This window comes from Eubalaena glacialis, chromosome 7, assembly GCF_028564815.1.
Source record: "Eubalaena glacialis isolate mEubGla1 chromosome 7, mEubGla1.1.hap2.+ XY, whole genome shotgun sequence".
NCBI lineage: Eukaryota > Metazoa > Chordata > Mammalia > Artiodactyla > Balaenidae > Eubalaena > Eubalaena glacialis.
In genome coordinates this window covers 85,803,842-85,823,151 of record NC_083722.1, presented here as the reverse complement: position 1 = coordinate 85,823,151, position 19,310 = coordinate 85,803,842, and the positions used below count along the sequence as shown (strand labels likewise).

Genomic DNA, 19,310 nt, shown 5'->3' with positions numbered 1-19,310 from the left:
TCCTAAATTACAAACCAGCCAAGATTTCCTGAGGACTCTCAAAGGTACCTGACACTATGCTGAGCCCTTGACATTCATTGTCTTGTTTAATCCTCTCAGCACCCCAAAGAGGTAGACATTGTTATGATCCCATTTACAGATGGGAAATTTGAGGCTCAGAGCGGTTAGGAGACTTACCCAAGATCACACAGCTGGTTAGTGGTCTGCCATATCTGTATCTACTTTAATACCTGACAACAGGAAACTGAGGTGTGTCTGATTTCAGAGCTCCAGCTCCTAAGTGCTGCATAATAATGATTACATCATTATGTACACAGTACGTTAACACATTATTGACTGGGGGATTTTTGCAGAAACTAACACCTGTAGCCGTAATACGTCTCTGGTCAAAAATGTGTTAATACCTGCACAATAATCATTACATCCCTTCCCTGGAAATGTTTTAACTCTAAAGTAAAGATAATTGCAAAATCAAAAAAAAATATTGAATTACATGTCTCTTAAATTTAATCTATATCCAGTAGTTGATGGCAATTCACTTCAACTTTCATCCAGTTTTTTATACATTTTTTTACAAGATGGTCTGGAGGAGTCCTTTTAGTGTGTTTAATATTATGTGCGTGGGAGTCCCAAAGTAAATGTAGCTGGGCCCTGTGGAGGACCCCTGTGGTCAGCCCAAGGAGAGCCAGATTTGACTGGGAACACAGGTAGTGTTTTCACCCCACTAAGATGGTGTTGGTATACCATGGACTGGTTGAGTGACAGTGATATTTCTCTACAGCTGAGATTTGTCACTTTTCAAGAACAACTCTCTGGCTCCACGTTGGGCCTATGCCATCGCACTTGGTCTAGAGAGCAATTTCTCTGATGCTCTAAGACAACACCTCGGTTCTTACCGAAGGACATTCGGCCAGCTGGCCCATTCACCATTTCCCTTTGAGACTCCTGGCATTCATGACCACTCCCAGTGGTTTCTCACAAATGTGAAACAGAGAGAAAAAAGAACGAATCCACCAGCCAGTCCTTGGGGGAAGAGACAAGCTTAGCTCACAGCAGGGTCCTCAGTGATCCTGCTCTGTGGGATGGTGGGAACCCAGCCCAGGAAAGCAAAACCAACAACAGCTCCCATAATCCCCTCTATCAAAGGCAACTGGGAGGTCTCACAGGAGGGGGCTGGCTGCTTGGAGGGCAGCCGAAGCTCTGAATGGCCATCCCTGAACCCCCAAGGGCTGCCTCTGTGTGCCCATCACCGCTTGGATGCCCACTCGGACAGAGCCACAAATGTTGGGGGCACTCAAGTGTTGCCGAGGTTGGCTTAATGCTCATTGCCTTCCATGTGGGAGGCTTAATCTGGAACGCCTTTGATGTGGTTAGGGCTCCCCCCGGGAGCACTTGACCACAAGTGGTGTGAGAGACACTGGCTGCCTGCCTTGGCCTTAGGAGGTGTTGACCCTCTTGCTCTTTAGGGGACCTAGACAGTTCCTGTGGCAGCCTTCACCAGCACACTCAGGCCTGAGTCCAGTTCTTGCACTGTGGAGAAACTGCCTCATTTGACACTGGCAAACAGGGAGGTTGTTTTATGAGGACATATGAGCTGGGAACTACTTTTGCAAACCAACAAGGTTATTAGGCAGGTGTTTATTGCGTGACTGCAGTAGACTTTTTAATAATATGAAAGGACTATGAGATGGGTCTGAGCTCTCCAGTATGTGCTCTTCTAGCTGAGGGCTCCAGACCAAGCTGCACCATATAGAGTAGCACCAGGATGATGTGATTAAGCACCAGATAAAGGCACTGTATCAGTTAGTTATTGCTGTGTAACAGACTGTCTCAAAACTCAGTGGCTTAACACCACAGTCATTTATTTCATTCACTTATCTGCAAATCGGTGGGGGGTTGGCTGGCTCAGGCCAGGCTCGGCTGGGTGGCTGTGCTTCACGCTGTGGGTCTGGTTGGCCTTGGCTCCTCACTCTGGCTTGGGCTCAGGCCTGCTCCATGTAGACCATTGTGGGATCCAGGCTGAAGGATCCACAGCTACCTGGAGGAAGTTCTGCTTATGGTGATGATAGAGGCTCAGGAGAATAAGCCTGAGCATTCAAGCACATTTCAAGCCTCTGCTTCCATCACATCTGCTAATATCCCATTGGCCGAGGAAAGTCACCTGGGTAATTGCAAAGTCAAATTTGGGGATTATATGTGCTCTGCCCAGAAGGAGACCAAAGCAAGTAGTCACATGGACAAGGCTAATACCAGTGGGGCAGGAAGAAAACGTTTCTCCTGGAGAAGGCAGGGGAAGGTGAATCTCTTTGAGTAATACTCTGATATACCCCCCAGGGTCAAGAAAAGGCCAGCGAAGGATGAGAAGCAGGATGGAGGTGAGAGGAAACGTTTCAGGCACTTTGAGAGAAGGAAGTCTTGAGAAAGTGAGAATGAGTTCTCAGCTCTTAACCCCTTTGCCATAGCTGCCCCAAAAAATCAACCCAAATTCAAGTCCCAATTTTATTTTACCCAGACTGAGAAAACACAAAAGCCACTACTTAGATGGTTTTGAAAACACTTACAAGGTCAGCTCACATCTTGATGTTTGATTCTAGTGCTGGCACTTGGACTAAGTTGTTCTGTATCTCTGAGATGTCCTGAATAGTTACGGAGGGCTTTATTGATGACCAGGCTGGGTAGCATTTTCACATCGAATTCTAACAAGAGGTATGCTAAGAGGGAAGCACTATTAACATCCCATTTTACAGGTAAGAAAATAGAGGCCACAAGACATTTAGTCAGCTGCTTAAAATCACTCGGGTAGACAGTGGCACAGCTGGATGTAGAATCCAGGCTGCTAGACTCCCGAGCCTGCTCCCTTAATCCTGAACCCCCCGGATAATGCAAGCTGCCCTTTGTTAAGAACTTACATTGTACTCAGTGCTTCTGTCATTTAATTGGGGGACAGGCAAATAGAAAGCCCTATAAGGTAGATACTGTTAATGTGCCCATTTTATAAACATGAAAACTGAGATCTGAGAGGCTAATAAATTTGTCTGAGATAATAAAGCTGTGAAATGATAAAAATTAAACAGCCTGACCCCAAAATTCATCCCCACTGCACCAGCTTCCTCATTTGTAAATGAGGAGCTTGGCCACGGTGATCTTCAGGGCTCCTGTCAACTCTGAGTCTGTTGCTCTGTGTCCCCCAGTTGTTTTTCCTCATTTGGTTCATGCTCTCAGTAGAACTGGCTGGAATGCAAAGGGGTTTGCATTGCATTCTGTAATTCCCCTGGCCAGGTTTCCTGACAGCTGTAGCCTCTCTGACTGTATACCGTGAGCCTTCTAGAGGCTGTGAGGTGTCCTAAGGCAGGTTGAAGTTCTAAAGACACAATCAACTAGAGCACCTCCTAGTTGTTTATGAGAATCACAGGTTGCAACCCTAATAACGAGGCTCAGGTTACAAGAGCAATGATAGGAAAAAGCCCAGTGTGGGAAATTAAACAGGCGTTGGTTGGCTGAGTCACAGAGAGAAGAAAGTGAATGAATGTGTTCCCAGCAACCTCCTGCGAGTGCCTTTTTGATGTCCACCATGCAGTGAACAATTCCTTTTCTCTAACGGTCCTTAGGAACTTGGAATAAACAGATGGTTAGAGGAAGGCAGCTAGGTGATGGAGATGCAGGAGAACCTCAGAATGGGGAGACAGCCATCATTTCCAATGACAAAAACTCACCGCCTTTCATAATGACAGAGGATATCTTTAGGCCAAGCTATAAACTCCATTCCAGCTAAGGCAACCCTGTCAAGCCACGTGAGGTGCTGTCATCTTCATGATGTAGCCCACGACGCCCAACCCCAGGCCCATCCCACCAACTGTACCAGCACCACATCCCACCCCGTGCACCCTAATCCCACACCATTCTGTTACTTAGCTCCAACCTTGGGTTTCCCATTTAGATTTTCTTTTTGACCATTTATATATTTTCTTATGAGTCAACCTCCAATGAAGAATAGAGTCTAAGCTGTCACAGCTGGATAGGATCTTGACAGGTCCAGGCTCCAGTGGATTTCTGGTTACCGGTCTGGCATGTAAAGAGCTTGGAAGGCGTGGTTTTTATCCTCACAACAAGAAAAAGGCTGAACAAAAGGAAAATCAGCAACTCTTCTTAGATCCATCAGAGAATTTTAGGTCACAGGGCAAACCGCTACCCGCAGATTTAGAGTGGTAGACAAACAGATACAGAGAATCATAGCCTCCTGGAGCAGAGGGCTGGGAGAAGAAATTGCTCCTGGAGCCATAAGGGCTTCCATTTGCCCTGTACGTCAGTTCCAACAAAAGTGTTGAAAAGACAAAACACACAGTTTGAAGAGACAGGTATTGTAGAGATGTTGGAATGATCAGACTGGGAGTTTAAATCAACTATGATTAATATGCTAAGGTCTCTAAATGGCAAAAAAAAAAAAAAAAAGTAGACAACCTATAAGAACAGAAGGGTAATATTAGCAGAGTGTTGAAAACTAAGAAGGAATCAAAAGGAAATGCTAGAAATCAAATACCCAGGCTTTTGTCTTTAGGACAGAAAATATCAGTATAGTAGCCTCCCTACCCCTATTATAGAGATAAGTAAATTGAGACCCTACCAGTGGTTTGTCCAAGGTCACATAGCTAACGAGAAAATTAGGATTGATGCACAGATCTCCTGTATTTGATCTCCTCTGGCCTTCATTCAACAGGCATTTATCGAGTGCTTCTTCTGCACTGGGCAGAGCTAAACGTTGGACTACAGCAGTGATGGCCTTGGTCCCTGCCCTTATAAAGTTTATAGTATAGAATTTTCCTGAACTTCCTCTTTAACCGTGCCAAAGAATGTAAGTCCAGGAGAAGCCAACATGGTTCAATTTCGCTTTCAACTTGAATCTCATCTCCAAATGTGCATACGTGTGTGGAGAAAATCACAATTCATTGAATTCATTTCTTCAGTAAATGCTTGTTGGACATGTGCCATGTGACAGGCACTGCCCTAGGTGCTGGGGATACAGCCATCCTCAGACATAGCAGGGAAACAGACACAGATCCCTGCCCTTGAGGAGTTTACATTCTAGTAGGAGGAGACAAACAAGAAACCAAATAAAGAAGTACCGGTAATAATTGCTTCTTGGTAAAGTTCTAACTGTCCACGCTATGTAAATATTCCACCCACCCTCTTCCTGGCACTTCTAACCTTTCTTTTCTGGGTGGCTGGCAGTTCCTGTGACTAAGCTGGGAAAACCTTAGAGGAACAGATGTGCGGGGAGAACACTAAAGCTGAGGTTTGAACACATTTGATTTCCGATTCCTGGAGAGGAGCTATTCCAGTGGAAATGTCAGGTAGGCAAATTGGAGCCTCCATCCCTCCACCTCCCAGACAACCCAATTTTTACAAAGCAAACGCCTCATTTATGTAGATAAGAGGTAGTTTAGCTTTTCTAGTACGTTAAAGGGCCCGAATCACATCCTATCCATGAGTTTGCATGAAACACACTGCGATGGTACAATTGATTTGCTTGATGTAGAATATCATGCCGTCTGCCTGAAAGGCAGGCCAAAAGATTTTAATGCAGTTGTCTCCAGGCAATTATTAACTTTCCCTCTTAGCAACGGGACCAAGGAAGTTTGATTCCCCGAAATGACACTTCTCCCTTGTTAAAGCTGGCAGTTAGTTTTATGAACCACACCAATCTTAACACCCAGCTCGCATGAGCCATATACCTTGAATAAATGCAAATCCAGTCTCGGTGGCATGAATGATGACCTTATGCTGAGCATCACCATGGCAACTAATGACATCATCCCCCAACACCAAACTGCACAAAATCCAGTTCTCCAAGGGTCCTTATTTGCCTAAAGTGGATGTGTTCTTGGCTTAGTCACATACGCATTCGTAAACATCACTCTGTTGTCAAAGGTTTGCAGTGGATGTTTACTGTCATTTTGGGAGGTATATTCCCTTTGTGGCAAATGTTTGTTTTTTGTTCATGAGGGGGGGTGGGGGAAATTCTGATGAAAATTACTGTGTGTATTTGATTAGCAACATTTGTTGATAACATATGGTCTGAGGAGGCTTCCGCAAATAAGAGGCTTTAAATAGTAAACAGAGATGTGACTGAGATGGAGCAGATGCTCGCCAAACACACAGTAGAAGGTTGCTTTGCCCGTAGATTTCTCCCTCCCTCCACCCAAGCACATCCCTCTCCCTTATTTTCTCCCCCAGATCAAAGTATTCACTTTCAAAGCAGTGGCCCTATGGAACAGGTTCGGAGAAATAATGTGCTGTGACTTTAAAAATCATCTACACCCTCCCCCAAATATGAATTATCTGTTACTCTTGTTTATTATTTGATATTAATAATGATGTAGTGTGACTGAATGAGTCAGCCAGCTCAAGTGGATCTGGAAGCAGCATTTGGGCACCACGTGTCTGAAATGCTGTGATATACAATCCGCAGTTTTCCAGTACACCAAGAGTGCTAGCAAGAGCTCCAGGAAGAATTTAGAGCAGCACATTGAATCGCCATGGGGTGAGCTCTCCTTGTAAGTGCATGTTTACAGTTTATCTTTGTGGCTGCGCTCTGGTGAGCATACGTACTTCTCATCTGCTAATGAAAATAAAAGTACTCCCATGAGCCGGCGATTTACCTGTGTATATAGCAGGAGTCAGCAGACGTTTTCAGTAAAGGACCAGAAAGTAAATAATTGAGGCTTGTTGGCCATAAGGTCTCTGTCGTAACTACTCACCTCTGCTTTTGAAGTGCAAAAGGCGATTTGTATCAATAAATAGATGGGCGTAGCTGTGTCCTAATAAAACTTTATTGATGGGCATTGAAATTTGAATTTCATGTAATTTTCATGAGTCCCAAAATATTACTCTTCTTTTAATTATTTTCAGCCACTTAAAAATGTAAAAACCATTCTTAGTTCATCAGCCATACATAAGCAAGTAGTCAGCCACACTTGACTCATAGACCTTAGTTTACCAACCCCTGGTCTGTAATCCTGAAATGAAAGACTTACTTTTTTTGGTGCTTTCCACGCACTGGGTATTGTGTTGAACACTGTATATGCAATAGTTTATCTCCTACTTATCCTTCCATCGCTCTCTGGGGTCAGTACTATTCTTATCCCCAGTTACAGGTGTGAAAGCCAAGGCTTCAACTCACACCTAACAACTGTTATCATTTCTGGACGTGACATCACCCTAAGTAGAATATCACATCCATAAGGGCAGCGCTGATATCTCATGCATCTTTGGGTCCACAGCAGCACCTAACACAGTGATTTGCACATCGTAGACCTTCAGGAAGTGTTTTCTAAATGCAGGGCATAGTAGAGGTCTGAGCCCTCAGCAGTGGAAGTCAGAGCTTCATCCAACACCATGTGCACGTGTAGGTTCGTGAGCTGGCCTGTTCTTCTCTTTGTTCTCCAGCCTCTTGCAAAAGGTATTTGATTTGGAATGAGCACACATGTGTCAATACATGTTCCTTCATTTTTGGAGGTGCCACTGTGGGTGACTGCATTTCCATAGTCTGCGCTTGTGTTGCTTCTGGTTGAAAAGACCAAAAATAATAACAGTAGTTCATTTTGTAACTCAGTGGTGCTTTCCAACATTATACTGTTGGCATCCACATTGCTTCCAGCTCTTGGCCTCCTGAGCTAACCACTCCTTGACCTTCAAAGACCTACGCCCTACTCCTCAGAATGCTGTCGTTGCTGCTATGTCGTCTGGGTCCCCTCTTCATGCTGCCAGCCACTCTGTACACTTCAGAGAGTTGGTGTGCTCCGGCAAAACATCTGATCCTCAAGGAGATAAACCCTCACTTTGGCTTAAAGGGGGCAGTCACACTCTTGGATATTTCCTGTGTGGCATCTCTCCACAATCCCCTGAATCTGGTGACATGAGTATTTCGAATTTGTCACATCTTCCTAGTCATTAAACAAATATTTGTTGGGTGCCACCCTGTGCTTGGTACAGTAGATTTAACACACACACACACACACACACACACACACACACACACTATGCTCCTTGCCCCAAGGTATTAACCATCTAGAGAGACAGCCAGATGCACACACAGATAATTGTCACACTACACTCTAATACTGTGTTATGAGTTATGGAGAAGCAGTAAAGCTCTATGGTTTAATGCATGGGCTTTCAGGTCAGAAACTCTGAGTTTGAAACCCAGCTCTGTGATAGTTTGAAACCCTGTCCCAGTTACTTAACCTCTCCAAGTCCTAGTTTCTCCATTGATAAAGTGGGGATAATCAGGATATACCTTGCAGAGCTGTCAGAAGGATTAAATGAGATAACCCATGAAAAGCCCTCAGCCCAGGGCCTGGCAAACCATAAGCACTCGATAATTGGTGACTATTTTTAGTGCTTTTGTGAGCTAGCTGTACAGTATGAGTATAGTAGCAGACATGATAAGATCAGGGAAGTGAGACACCTCACCCACTTGACTTTATGTACTTTATGTTCAGAGAGAAGTTAATTAACCTTCCCAACTGCTCCTTGCCATAAATACTATCAACCTCTGGTCTTTTCAAATCAAAGCAGAATTTTATTTCAGTCCTGGGAAACTTTTAAAAGAGATATTCATTTAAATAGCCACAGTCAGTGCTCAGCAAAGGAAAAGAAATGAGCAGAGAAGAAGGCAACAATGAGAAATAGATTCATTTATCGTTACGTGGCTCCACCAAAAGGCCAAGGTTCCACCACGGACTGATTTGTCTGCAGGTCACGTAGCACTCTGGGAAGTATATTGAGCACGTGAAATAAATCTAATGCAGCCCAGGGTCCCATCCATTTTGAAACAGGACTTTCCAGTTGAGTTACAGAGGTAATTGATGTTAACTGGATCCAGGCACAGAGGAGCGAGTTGTGGCATTTGGGAGCAAGGCAACATGGTGGCATGGCTAAGAGTTTGGGTTGTGCAGGCAGATTGCCATTTGCTCCCTGTGACCTTGGACACATGACTAACCTGCTCTCTGAGCCTCAGTTTCCTCATCTGTAACTATGGGGGTGATAGTTATAAACATTTCACAGGATGGCCAAGAGGGCTTAAAAAGACAAAATACACGTATGACCATCTAACATTTTGGAGATAGGAATGTGTGACTAGCACATAGGAAGCTCTGAAGAAATATTAGCTGTTTTTGTTATAGTCAGGTCTTTCCATGGCTGGAAAAAGACAAAAAGTGGACATTTTCATGATTTTTTTCCCAAAGGGGAGAGGGGCAGGGAAAGTGCTGATAACTAAATCTCCTTGGGGCTCCTATGAATAGGAAGCATTGACCAAAAGAAGGCAGGAGTGGTTTTCACAGAGTCCTGTGACTGTAGCGACCTCCCCTGCATGGCCCATCCTCTGGCCATGCTAAACAGACTGGGTGGCCTTGGGCTCAGAGCCTGATTCACGAGCTTGTGACCGCTGCGGCTGCACAGGTCCCACACTCAGACCATTTGGTTTCATGCTCTGCATTGCCGTCTTGAAATTCTTAATTACTTGATCTTTGAGCTCGAGTCAGTTAAGTGGGGTCTGATGGAATAATGAGCATGTGTTTGAGCAGAGGAAATCCTCAGAGAAAGGAAAACACTGTATTTTAGTATCTTTAATGGCACTTTTTCCTGCTTTTTGAACAGGGAGCCCACATTTTCATTTTGCACTGGGCCCTGAAAATGACATAGCTGGTCCTGATTAGACTTTCTTTTTTTGCCTGCTCCACTGGGCCAGGTAGCCATTTTGAAATCTGGTGGATAAATTGGGATTCAGTAGCGACCTAGCAACTTGAGGTGAGCCAAGGGTCATGGTAGGAAGCCAAGAGCACAGCTGCAGGCCTGGTGGAAAGGAGAAGCAAATCACTGTCAAAATGCACAGGGGTTGTCAGGGCAGCCTCCAGTGGCTTCAACTCCATCCAGCTGATGGGGTCTCAGAGACCTCGCCCTGCCCCACGGTCTGAGTCATGTTGAACGCATTATGAGCTGAGCATCCTTGGGTAGCAGCAGGGGTTCAGGCAGACTGGGTTCGTGCCCACTGAACAGGCCAGAAAATCCCTACAAACCAGTTTCAAGGACAGTGTCACAGGGATCCAGTGTGGGGAATTCCCAGGGACCTGGGATTAAGGCCTCTTTATGGCTTAGCGTTAGAGCATCTCATTCCAGAACTCTCTTTGTTTCCGGCAGGAATCTTCCTTATCTCCATGACCAAGCATGATAAATGCCCAAAGAGATTCACAGCACAATTAACCATAAACAGTAAAGTAATGATCATGTTTTTTGCCAAAATTGTTAATCATTAGTCATGCGTGTTATTGATACTCATGACAGTAATAGCAGCAAGAGCTATAAACTGGGAATTAAGAGATTTGTGTTCCAGCCCAACTTGATCACAATACACTGTAATAAAATGGACAAGATCTTGAGGTTCTTCTCAGTTTTCTCATCTGTGAAATGGGTACAGTATGAACTGTTTTACCTCTTACCCTGTGTAGTAGGAAGGGTAATGTCCATCTTGCTTGCCCAGCAAAGGGTCAGATACTTAGTAGGTGCTTAATAAGTATGTGTTGAATGGGTAACACAAAATATAAGTGATTATCACTGTTACTAGAATACATCTTGTGTATCCTTATTTGGGGAAGGGAAGGTAGCCAAAATTTGGGGGACTCTTATGCTATTCCAAGCCTGCTGCTATTTACTCTTTATAACTATTCTGTGAAGTGATATTATTTTATAGCTCAGGAAACTGAGGTTCAGGGATGTCAATTAACTTGCCCCAAGTCCTGCAGTTTGTAAGTGACTCATCAGGATTTGAACTAAGAATGCTGGGTTCAAAACCTTATGCCTTGTCACGTTGCCTTTACTAGGACAAAGGTTCCCCTATCTTAGGAGCTTGCTGCTGTGGCTGATGTCCAAAATTAGGAGCTTCCATCTGTACATCTCACCTTTTGCTGTTGTGTTTGAAACCTGTTGCTTCTCGCCGTGTCTCATGTCCTCTTCGTGTCCGTCCCCTTTCTCTCTTGTGACTGTTGTGCTTTCTCAATGGTTCTTGCACACTTGGATCCCCATGGAGCTGGGCACCCCCTTATCTCCTTCTGGTGCTCTCTTACCAACACTCTAGAGTCCTCAGGTCTTTGAGTTTAGTTAATGGGATTTATTCGATTGAGTGCAACCTTGACGCTAGAAGTCAGGGTTCCATCATTTACAAAAGAGGAAATACAAACAGCCAATGAACACAGAGTAAAATAGTCAAGCCTGCTATTAATCAAGGAAAGGCCCATGAGAACGGCAGTGATTAAATTGGCCAGAAGAAAAAGTGAATAGGGACACCCAGAGTGGGCAAGAAGCCACGTGATTTGCGCTCTTCTTCCCAGATGGTAGGAGGATAGTCAGCAACTGTGTGGAGAGCGTTTTGGGAATAGGTGTCCCAAGCCTTGAACATTTCCACTGATGAGCAGAGTTCCTGCAGCACCGTAGGAGCACCATCATGTCTGTTGATAAATGAACGAAGAAACGATCTCCCATCTAACTCTCCACTTCCCAAGGAAATAAACAGAGATGAAATTAAAAAGTAATGTCCAGCCCAATCTCAGTAATAGAACAATGGTTAAATAAATTATGATGCATCCATCAGGTGTAATATTATAGTCATTAAAAATAATATCAAATGAGTAACTTAAAATACGGAAATTGGCCATTACATAGGCAAAATGAAAAAAAAAACATTTCTATACAACATTATATCTATTCCTGTTTCCTAGTTCTGTAAAAGAATATGTATTTGCACAATTTATTTATTCAACAAATATTTATTAAGTGTCTTCTGTGTGCTAAGTACTGTGGTAATGCAATATAAACAAAACACACAGTCCACGCACTTATGGAGCTTACAGAATATTAGAGGGTTTAGCTGTTAAACAATCACGCAAGTAAATCAATCATTACAAATCCAATGATTGCTAGGACAGAAAATTAAACAGTATGTGCAAGAGAATTTAACACTGGAACAAAATTGAGACTGGGAGATCAAGGGACATGTTCTCAGCTCTGGCTGAGCCCCAGAGAGGTAGCGGGTGAAGAGAAGGGTGGGGAGAAGCATTGCCTACAGAAGGAACCGTGCATGCAACAGCCCCGAGGTAGCACAATCAGGGGGCCCATGACACTCGAGTGGATGAGTGGGAGACCATACCACGGGGTCTGGATTGTGCCCAGTGCAATGGAACAGGTGCCGTGGAAGGGTTTAGGGCAGGGGCTCAATGCAATCCATTTGATACTTCCTGAAGATCATGCTGACTTCAGGTACAGAGTGGATGGAGATGGCTCTGTAAGAAGCATGATGAGTGAATGAAAAGATCACATCTGAGGGGCCCATCAGGGGCTCATGTCAGCTCAGACTGGCACTCTGCCCAGATGCTAGGTAAGCCAGGCTCTCCTCTTGGGAGATCTACTGTGATTCCCAGAGACCAGTGAGTGGGGAAGGGTGTTTCCCACATCACATCCTTCGACCGTCGTTCCTCTTTAACAGGGCTAAACTAAGCTTCATCCATTGCTCTATTCAACTTAACTTTGAATGCCAGTGGAAATGGGGCTCCCTCCCTTCCCACTACTGTTGAGGTCTCATTGTAAAGTCAGGTGTTAGCTCCTGCCAAATGAAGCTCCATCTCAAAATCTAGAACAGCAGTTTCCAAGAACTAGGGATTCTTGGGAAGGCTACAAGGAAATATTAGTGGTTACTCTGGAATAGTTTGTAGGGATAGCAAATGCATGGGGCAAATTTCTCACCAACTCGATTTCATGCTAATTCCAAGTGATTCCTTCTAGTGCTCTGTGAAGACCCCTGGCAACTTTCTGAGCATCTGTCTTGCATTTGCCTAACAAGATAATTAACACTTTTTGTCATTCTGGCAGCTTGGGAGGGGAGGGGGATGTGACAGCCAGCATGCCTTTATGCCTCAATGCCTCGATGCCTCAATGCCTCGATGCCTCCGCGTTAACCCTGCATTCACCCGACCCAGGAAGAAGGCGGGACTAAGTTTAGCGTTGTCAAGGCGGAGGTCTCCGCACTGACCTCTCTGATTCTGTCTGCAGCTGGGGCACCCAGGGTGACTTCTCTACGACCCACGCACTGCCCGCTGTGAAGGTGAAGCTGTTCACAGAGAGCACAGGAGTCCTGGCCTTGGAGGACAAGGAGCTGGGACGGGTAAGTGCTCCCCATCACAAGGATTCTCCATCACAAGAAGCTGTGGAGGGCTGGAGTCCCTGGGTCCCGAGAGGCAGTATTGCCAATTTCTGATAAGCCCAGCTTCGAGGTTTGACTCCCTGGCTCTACTCTTCACTGACTGTGTGACCTTGGGCAAGACCCCCAACCTCGCCAAGCCTCAGTTTCCCCTCTTTAAATCTGTGTGCATTGCAGAAGATAGGTCAGGAGTTCTCAACACCATGAGCCCCAGACACCCTTGACAGCAAGGATGTGCAATACCCTTTCTATCGTGAAGCAAAAGTATTAGATAATTTAACAGACCGACACCCTAACGATTTTAAAATCAGCACAGTGACATAATATAAAAGAGACATAAAAGGGAAATTATAATAATTTCAAAATGTAAAGATTCAACCACAGCTGTACTGAAGACCCAAGGAAGGAGTCTTTACTTTTCCCATATGGAGAATCACTGTGTGGGTGACAAAGTCCCCTGCAGAGGACGGGGGCTCAAAAACCCAAGTATCAGTAATTTACTGAAACAGTGAACCAATCTTGGTAACAAAGTTTCCTTGATTTCCCTGGAAAAGTGCCAAACACACTTATAGTGTATATGTAAAAAAGATTTAGGAGCTAGACTCAGTTAATCACCAGCAGTTTCTTCTACCTCCGTTCATATCTGGTGGGAATATTCAAAAATCAGGTGGGTTGTACGATTTCTCATCATTGAGGAGTAGCTCGCTCACTGCAGGAAGATTAGTATCCCTGGGCCCCGCTCATTCAATACCAGCAGAGCCCAGCACCAATTATTTTGTCAACCAAAAATGTCCCCCAAATTTCTGAAACATCTCAAGGGGTGGTACCACCACCCAAAGTGGTACTTTGAGTACCACTGAGATAATAATTCTTTTTTTAAAAAATATTTATTTATTTATTTGGCTGTGCCGGGTCTTAGTTGTGGCACACGGGCTCTTTTAGTTGCAGCATGCAGACTCTTAGTTGTGGCAAGCATGCGGGATCTAGTTCCCCGACCAGGGATCGAACCCAGGCCCCCTGCGTTGGGAGGGCAGAGTCTTAACCACTGGCTCAGGAGGGAAGTCCCAAAATTTTCTAGTAGTCTTTTTTTTTTTTTGGGCCACACTATGAGGCATATGGGATCTTAGATCTTAGTTCCCTGACCGGGGTTTGAACCCACGCCCCCTGCATTGGAAGCACGGAGTCTTAACCACTGGACCGCCAGGGAAGTCCCCAATAATTCTTATCTGAATGATTTCTTTTATAATATCTTCTTACATCTCAGCTCTTGACTCTGTACCAAACAGATTTTCAGAACACAAGTTGGATTTGTTCCTTGCTAGCTTAAAATGCTTCTATGACTCCATACCGCTTATAGTAAAATCTGAACTCTGTAGCACAGCCCACAGAGACTCGGGTGATCTGGCTCCTGCCCACCTCCCCAGCCTCATTTGCTTTCGCCTTTCCTCTCATCCAGTATGCAGCAGCATCAGTGGCCAAATTTTAGTCCCTCAAATAAACCGAATTCTTTCTCATCTCAGGAGGATTCGTCTCTGCCTGGAGCACTCTCCCCACTGCCCAGCTCTTCCAAAGGCCACTTGCTTCTCTATATAAATGCCACCTCCTCCTCAGAGAGCCCTTTGCTGACTGCCCATCCGCCTTCATTTACTACTTCAGCTCCTCCCCGTTCACATCCTCCACCGAACCTATCACCAATGAGACAGAGAGAATTTACAGAAATTTTGGCTTCTGTCTCCCCCACTGGACTGGAAAACTCCATGGGGAGAGAAACCTATTTTTTTTCCTTTTTTAAAATTAAAGTGTAGTCAGTTTACAATATGTTATTGGGTTCAGGTATGCAATGTAGTGATTCAGTATTTTTATAGATTATACTCTATTTACAGTTATTATAAAACATTTGCTGTATTCCTTGTGTTACACAATATATCCTTATATCTTATTTTATACATAGTGGTTTGTACCTCTTAACGCCCTACCCCCTTTTGGCCCCTGCCACCATCCCTCTTCCCATTGCAAGGGAGATACCATGACCGTGAAACTTAAATTTATTTTGTCTACCACCCTATTCCTATACCCAGAGCCCAGCACATAGACTTAATAAATTTCATTTCTACTGGTTGAATGCATAATCCCTTCTGAAAGCTGTGTGACATTAGCCAATAAATTTAACCTCTCTGAGCCTCTGATACAGCATCTGTAGAAAAATGACAGAATATCCCAAAGCAAGCACACAGGTACACACACCTAAGAACACCAGCAAGAACACATTAACCACGCTTTCTTTTGTTTTTAATTAATTTATTTGTTTATTTTTGGCTGCATTGGGTCTTCATTGCTGTGCACAGGCTTTCTCTACTTGTGGCGAGCGGGGGCTACTTTTCGTTGCAGTGTGCGGGCTTCTCATTGCGGTGGCTTCTCTTGTTGCGGAGCATGGGCTCTAGGCGCATGGGCTTCAGTAGTTGTGGCACGTGGGCTCAGTAGTTGTGGCTTACGGGCTCCAGAGCGCAGACTCAGTAGTTGTGGCGCACAGGCTTAGTTGCTCTGCGGCATGTGGGATCTTCCCGGACCAGGGCTCAAACCCATGTCCCCTGCATTGGCAGGCAGATTCTTAACCACTGCACCACCAGCGAAGTCCCCTTCCTTTGTTTTTTCAATTCCTTAATCTGGCTTTCATCTATAGAACTGACCTGGAATCTTATTACTAGGACCTAGACCACAGATGGAAGTAAAACAAAAGGTAAACAAGGCTGATAGCAAAAAGAGTGCCCCCCACAAAAAAAGAAAGGGAATGAAAGAAAAGGAGAGGTTTACCCATTTTCTTTGAGAAATGACAAATATTCACTTCTGTCCCTAGGGAAAGAGAGAGACACAGAGTTGGGGAAGGACCCTGCCTTTTCTTTTTCTTCAAACCCTTCTTTTTCCATGAAGACATGAATCAGGAATCAGGAGAGTCTCAGAGACCTAGAATATCAGTGTTAGAAGAGGCAAGTCCAGGAACCATCAACCTGAGTCCACTCCATGGGTCTCAGGAGCCCCTTGAAACCGTTTACACATGTTGGGGGGAGGGGCGTATGTGCATTTTTCTGGACTTGCTAATCCAAAGCATTCACCAGCTTCTCAAAGCTGTTTCCGCTCGAAAAAGTTAAAACACACTGGGCTAGTCAAAGTCTTTTCCTTTATAGAGGAGAAAATTGATTCCTGTGGAAGGCAGGAGACACCCCTCCAGAGCCACCCAGTTAGTTGGGGCCCATGCACAGTTGCATGTTTACCACTGGCCAGGCTACTGTCCTGAGGGCTCTGTGTGCAGCCCCTCACTGATTCTTTATCTGAATCCTATGACGAAGGTCCAGTTATTACTCCTCCTGTATAGACCACTACACTGGGGCCCAGAGGAGGTAAGTGACTTGCCAGGAATGATGCCACGTCATCTCTATTTTTACTACACGGCGTTGTCCCTATGCAAAAATAAAAATCTTGGCTCTGCTGTTGGGGTGAAGGCCACGAGCTTGCCATTAATCTCTTAACAAATCATACTCTCCTCCAGTCTCATGACACGTTTCCCCAGATACTAGTTTATACTTCCTTCCTGCCACAGAAACTTTGCACCTTTGCACCTTTGCGGTGGAGCCCGCCTGCCTGGCCCTTGCGCTGGTGGGACGGGCGCCCTCTGCTGGCAGCACCTCCACAGACAGTGGCTGGGGGACAAAAGTGCTCTTTTTTAAAGTGATTCCTTGGACCCCTTGGAAAAGTGTTTCTACGCGCTGATTTTTCCCAAGTTTAGCAGGACATAGCCACATTCAAGATTCTGGTGCTGTGTTCATTCACACAACAGTATTTAGTTTGTTCCATTTTTATTTTTATGTTTCCTTTTTGTTAACCTTTGAACTGAAAAATAACTCATGCATATAGTAAAAAATAATCAAAATGGATATATAGTGAAAACTAATGATCCCACCCAACTGACTTGAGTATCTTTTCCCAGAGAAAAACCTTGTTTTCAATTTACTGGGCATTCTTCCCGAAATATTCTATGCATGTACAAGCATAGCATATACAAGCATATTTGTATATATCCCTCTTAAAATAAAAAAGAAAGAGAGCACAGTTGGAAGTTACTGTATGCATACTGCTCTGCACTTTGCTTGAAATATCAGGATATTTGGAGATTAGTCTGTATCAGCCCATACTGGCTTCCCTTTTGTTTCCATAGCTACATACACTGTGTAGATATATCATAATTTATTTAGATTGTTTCCGGTCTTTGGCTGTATAAACAATGCCTCTATGAATAACCTTGAGTTTATTTCTTTGCACATATGTGTGTGTGTATATATATATATATGTAGGATAAATTTCAAAAAAAGTATCTTGCTGAATGAAATTTGAATTTTGACGGATACTACCAAATTGTCCCCTAAAGAGTATACACCAATTATAATTTCACAAAAGGCATGAGAGAGTGACTTTTCCTCCACACTCTTTACAACAGTGCAATACTCTCAATCTTGTACTCATCAAATAGGGTTACGGGCCCACTGTGTCCATTCATTTGCGCTATGCACAGAGCAAACAGGAATAATGACAGTCAAAAATCCTTAACCACACAGAATGTAAGGAATAGAGACATAAAACCAGAAGTTACAATGCAGTGTGGTGAGTACCCTGCTAGAGAAAGGACACCTGGGAAGCACACCGCAAGGGGACATAATCTAGTCTGAAGAGCAGGCACGCTTTCCCGGGGGGAATGCAGAGGTAAGGAGAGACATAGAGGCTAAGTGCTTGAGAGGATCAGCCAGGTAAAGGCTCAGGGTAAAACCGTCCCCCAGAAGGACCTGCCCAAATACCCAGGTAACTGAGAGAAGCTGGGGCTGGCTGAGGTACAGCTTGCTGTAGAGGATGGGTTGTGTGCCCATATCAGCATCACCACATCAAAGCACAGCACACGTGGGCCTCGGCGGAGATGACAGAGTACTCAGCTAGCAGCCTGGAATGTCCAGATGAGGTGTGTGGACTGCTCGGGACTCATGTGCACCCGTAAGGACCCTAATAATTCAGCGGGGCTGACACTTACAAAGGAGTCGCCGGCCCGTCGGGCACGTGGCGGAGTGGGGATGAAGATGGAGGAGGGCTGCGGTGGCCTCATCTCTCCATCCACCCTAGAGAGGAGGTGTCCCCAGGGAGCGACCACGGCGGGGAAGAAGCCTTTGTGGAGCGGCCAGTCGTGAGCTGCGGCCATTTGTGTCGGCGAATGGACACCATATTGCCGGTGGGAGACGCGCCCAGGATCCATATTGTGGATGGCCTGTTAACAAGCTCCGGGTGCCCAGAGCGCCCCACCCGCTTTGATTTTGCCAAGCAAGCAGAAGCAGCAGGAGGCCCTGGGCCTTACCTGCTGCTGTTCTGGCCCTGGCGGGGTTTCTCTTACCAGTTCCTCCCCTTCCTTGTTTCCCAGCACATCACCCACCGACCCAGCCCCACCTCTCAGCCCAAACCAGCACAGCGGAGAAGGTCAGCTACACTGAGATCGGCAAGTCCTTCCTCTCCATCTTCCACAGTCTGAGGTCTCAGGATACGGAACATGATACAAGGTGACATACAGGGACAGGTGTTATCTCGAGGGATAACACAAGAGGTCTCCACGACCCCGTGGCACCCTGACTTACTCATTTCCTTCCAGCACCCTAAGGCATATCACTGTTCACTAGTGCCAGTCACGTGAACTGTTACATTTTATGATAGAATTTCAACTAAATTAACCCTCACAAAATGAACAAATGGCCGAAAAGACTATTACAGCAGAGCTATGATCTGAAGATAATACTGGTATTGCAAGCCTGGCAAACAACGTGAAAATGGTAGAGGTGACATCAGTCCTGCTAACAAGTAGTTCTGCCATCCACGTCACGAGATAAAAACAGTGCGGGTGCACTCAGGATGAGAGGTCAATGAAAGCGTTATGAGATTATCTACAAGTCCGCTTGAACCACGGATACGCATCCAGTATCCTCAACAATGAGCCTTGCCTTACATATATATGGTACCATAACATATAGCGAATAATAGT

The 19,310-nt window shown here is 45.0% G+C and overlaps 1 protein-coding gene across 16 annotated transcripts in view; it reads left to right on the top strand.

Annotated features, from left to right (window-relative positions):
• CADPS (calcium dependent secretion activator) overlaps positions 1-19,310 on the top strand; it is a 481,100-nt gene that overhangs the window by 273,721 nt on the left and 188,069 nt on the right. For all 16 annotated transcript variants that reach the window (XM_061195494.1, XM_061195496.1, XM_061195498.1 and 13 more), the window contains one exon: positions 13,099-13,210. In XM_061195494.1, the coding sequence (XP_061051477.1) occupies positions 13,099-13,210 (112 nt within the window). The remainder of the gene's footprint in view (positions 1-13,098; positions 13,211-19,310) is intronic.